Source organism: Bison bison, unplaced genomic scaffold, assembly GCF_000754665.1.
Source record: "Bison bison bison isolate TAMUID 2011002044 unplaced genomic scaffold, Bison_UMD1.0 scf7180017864302, whole genome shotgun sequence".
Taxonomy (NCBI): domain Eukaryota; kingdom Metazoa; phylum Chordata; class Mammalia; order Artiodactyla; family Bovidae; genus Bison; species Bison bison.
In genome coordinates, this window is record NW_011494874.1 from 539,060 (window position 1) to 543,539 (window position 4,480).

General features: G+C 49.5%; 1 protein-coding gene across 1 annotated transcript in view; it reads right to left on the reverse strand.

The window, feature by feature from the left end:
- Nucleotides 1–1,426: 1,426 nt before the first annotated feature.
- MARK3 (MAP/microtubule affinity-regulating kinase 3) overlaps nt 1,427–4,480 on the reverse strand; it is a 116,045-nt gene continuing 112,991 nt past the window's right edge. The window contains exon 19 of the mRNA XM_010851411.1: nt 1,427–2,389. Coding sequence (XP_010849713.1) covers nt 2,044–2,389 — 346 coding nt within the window. The 3' untranslated portion in view covers nt 1,427–2,043. The remainder of the gene's footprint in view (nt 2,390–4,480) is intronic.

Sequence of the window (4,480 nt, forward strand, 5' to 3'; positions counted from 1 at the left end):
CCCCCCCCCACCGGTCTGGCCTCCCCCGACCACAGGGCCCTCCCGTCGGGCCCCCTTCTCCTGGCCTCCCCCAGCACCGTCTCAGGGCTCAGCGCTGGTCCTCTCCTCTGCTCCTCTTACTCGCTGAGGGCTCTGGGGTCTTCCCCCCAGTCACTACCTATACCTAAAGGTACCTCAAACTGCGTCTACACCTGCTCTCTCACCCCTAAACTCTCCCACAACTTGCTCCATTCCATGGACAGCAACCCTGTACTTTCTACTGCTCTGGCCAAAAAAAAAAAAGGGACAACCATTCTGGCTCTTTCTCACCCACTTGCAATCAGGAGCAAATGGACTCTTATTTCAAAACATACCTAGAATCCAACCACTGTCTTGCCAGGACAGCACCACCTCTCACCTCATTACTGCCGACAGCCTGCAAATGGCTTTTCTGGCCTTTTTGCAATACAGCTGCCAAAACAAGCATCTGAAAGCCTGAGGCCACTCCTCTTCCATCCGAAACCCCACTCCCCATCTCCTGTCTCAGAGCAGACACACTGGTGTGGCCTCTGAGGCCCAGGTGGGCATTCTGACCCCCACCACTCTGCTCCAGGCCACGGTGCACTCTGGCCTCAGCCAGACACAGACTCGGGTGCCTCCCTTGCAGCCACGTCTTGGCTAAAGCACCTCATCCTCACCCGTCACCCATTTAACATGGCACCACTCAAACCCCGGGACCTCTGGATCCTTACCCTGCGCTGATTTTCCTCGTGCCATTGACCCCTTTGTTCTGTACTAGACACTTAATCACTGTTTACCGACTGCTGCCCTATTAGGACATAAACTTTAAGCGGTCAGGGATGCATCCCAAACACCTACACCACCTCCCTGCCTGTGCAGATGGAAAGCACTGACGACCTTGTGTCCAGACTGTCATCTGGACCACCACAGACAAGCCCAGAACCCACAGCCATCAGTGTCACAGCATTCCCACGAGACCGAGACGTCAAACTGACCGATGACCTCAGTATCCTCTCTGCGTAATCATGCAGCAGCTGGGAAAAGGCTGTGGGTCTAATTCATGTCCTGAATCACAATGAACAAGAGAGGAAAATTACATACTTCTTGGAGAACAGACCCAGAACAGCCAAGGCCTGGCGTTTCTCCACGCAGGGGCACACGTGACTCCCGAGGGTGAGGCAGACAGCCACGCCCCACTCCCATCCAGCTCTGGTCGCCATGTGGGCCGTCTTCTCCCTTCAGTGCCTTTGGGGAAAGAAGATGCTAGAAATGACAAAATATTAGGATCACAATAAGGAAAAAGTGGCCTGGCCTTCACATGCTTTCCATTTGCTTTTGTTCAAGGTGGTGGTGGAGGCAAAAACACATACTTTTAGTCACTGCCTTAATCTGAGTCTTAAATACAGCATCAGGAGACAAAGCAAGATTTTACTGAGAAAAAGTGAATTTTTAATTATCTTGTGAATCTACTTAGAAAAACACACAAGCAATGTTCACAACTATAAATTTAAACCTTTTGCACTAAAAAAAAAAAAACAAAAAAAACACAAAACATCAAACACAAAACCACAGGCATGAACTGTAAACCTGTATTAATTATCAACTAGTCTTAAAGTTAATTCTTAGTAGTAACTCAATATTTTCCTCCTTGGCAATTTTAATGTTTTAGCACCAAATAATCTCCCACAGAGGTACTCATAAAAACTCTGGTTGCCAGTGTAAGGAGATGCTTCTGTAGCACTACACACACGCACACCGTCCACTCTCACACCCGCACAGACAGGAGGCCCGTGGAGACGGGTGTCACACGCTGACTTCAGGCAATGGAAAGGAGACAGAGGGCACGCGTGTCACACGTCTTTAATGTAGTGCATTCGTAGAAAAAAGGCCAGCTTTCGCTCCCAGGCGTGCGCTCGTCCTTAGACTTTAATATCATGATTTAGAAGATGCAGACGTTATTGCCTAAATATTATTCTATACATTTCCATCAGTGTTCAGGAAAACACTTTAAACTGCTACTTAATTTACACCATAATTACTGGGTTACAGCTTTAGCTCATTGGCAATTTTGGAAGCGATATTTTTGAAAGCTATGGACGTCCCTGATATCCGCTTAAACCGGACCCCGTTCAGAGACAGTCTTGGCAGCTTGCACACCTCCATCTCCCACTGCACGAGGTTCTCCGCGTGCCCATCGCCGTGGACACAGAAGAGTAAGAAGCGCTCTCTCTGCTCATAGTCGCAGTTATTGGCGTCCAGCACTTTGCGGATTTCCCGCATCATGTCATTGGGATCCATGGAACTAGTGGTTTTCATGCTCCAGGTGAAGCGCAGGGTACGAGGTTTCGCTTCTTTGTTTTCCTCCTTTTGCTCGGCAGACACGTTGCGACTGAAATGCACAGTGGCAGGGTTATTCTTAACGGCACAGGAAACCCCTCCTTCTCTACTCTAGCTCACTCAATGCAGCACGATAAACGATTCCTGGGTGGCTCCTGCAGAGGCTCACCGTTGGTAATCAGTTCCTTCTCTGAGAAGCATTCATCTATCTATCCATTCTCCCATCCCATCATAAGCCAGGACACAAAAAATCTACCTGGCTGAAAAATCTTCACCAGTCATCTGGTGAAAATTAAGAAAATAATTTGTTAAACAGAATCCTTGGGAGTCAGGCAAGGTAGAGAGTGATCTGAGCACATCTCCAAGAGCCCAGCCCTTGTCATCTGGGCTGGCTGCAGGCGGCAAGGGCCATCACAGCCCGTCACAGGCCCAGCTCGGGGAGGTGGCGTTAGCAGGCCAGCCTCCAGTTCTGCCCCGCCTGGCTGCTTTTCCCACCAGTTTTTAAAAATTCAACTCATCATAACCTCCACTGTCACTGTTATTCAGGACAATCAGTGACAAGAGAGTTTAAAATCACTTTCCCTGTAAATGGCCCCAGTTGCTAAACAGAGCTGGGTGGCAGGTGGGCCATTCTCTCAGACCCCTACAAAAACCTCAGCATTTTTCCTTCTATTCTGTTCATTTAAACTTCTAATACATCACAGTTAAATAATTCTTACTACTGAAACAGGAAAGTGACATGTTGAGACTAATTTGCTGCTGAGCACTAAAATGACTGGTCTAAATGCAAACCCTACAGACTCACAAAGTGCAGGCTGCGGCCCCAGGCACGGCTCTCTGAAGAACTCCAACAGGCGCCTACCAGGTCTGCTCCGCAGCATTTAATCATTACTGCCGGGAACCGCTACTTACGTTCTCCTGTGTGTTTCTGGAGGTCTCAATTAGGATGGTGAATACCTATCACTCTCGATCATTAAAACCTCCCAGTGTATGTGTTAATACACTCAATCCTTTGGCAAATTCATCAGCGCTAAGGGTGGGCTATGGGTTTTACTGTGTACGTAGCCCTCCCTGTCATCCACCTGCTAGGAGAATATGCAGTTTGGTTCACATCCACCAAAACTGTTTGAAAGCTTCTTAAGTATAAAGTGCTGTTAAATATGACATAGGTTATAAAAAAAAAAGCAAAAGCACTCAGAGCTGGGGTCAGGGACACAGCCGCAGCACAGGTGAGGAGCGGGCAGTCTGCTAAAGTCGCAGAGAGGCAGAGCCCGCCTCGCGGGAGGACTGAGAAAAGGGACAGGAAGGGCAGGGGTGGGGAGCAGCGTCTGAGGAGAGCTATGAAGAGCCTGGGGACTTTCAACAACAAGATGGAGGTGGTTTAAGCCTGCCTGCTGAGCAGAGGCAATCTAAGGCAGGCAAGGAGGTATGGAGGCACAGAATGCGTCCCGAGCCCCTGATCCTCAGCACATCAGGAACAAGGGTCTGTCCTGCCCCTACCCCGGGGCTAGAAACAAACTCAAGGCAGCTAGACCTGCTCCAGGGCAGGCTGGGGGTGCTGCCTGGCTCTCGCCCCAGACTTCTGCTCAGCTGAGGAGGTTGTGTGTGGGGGAAACTGAAGCTGCTGAGGCCACACAGGGCCTCGTGTGGACACGCTCGATCAGGCGATGGGGCCACCGCAGGCTTCCATTCAGGGAAGTCCTATGACCAGAGTTGTGCCTCAGGAAGAAAGCTAACAAGGACCTCAAACAGCACGGTGGTGACCGGTATAAAAAAGGGCCCAAGTGGAAGAAATCTAGAGTCCTGAGTCCATCTGGTCACTCTCTCTGCAGCCAAATCCATGCACTGACAGCTAAACAAAACTTAAAAGCAAAACCCACTCAACCACATAATCATTCTTTTTTCATTTTTTTGGCTGTACTGCATGGCTTGTGGGATCTTAGTTCCCCGAACAGGGAATGAATTCAGGCTGTTGGCAGTGAAAGTTCAGGGTCCTAACCACTGGACCTCCTGGGAATGCCCCACATAGTTATTATATATATACATATTCCAGTGGTTAGGACTCAGTGTTTTTACTGCTGGGGCCACGGTTGGAGTTCAATCCCTGTTCTGGGAACTAAGATCCCACAAGCCACGTTGCAAG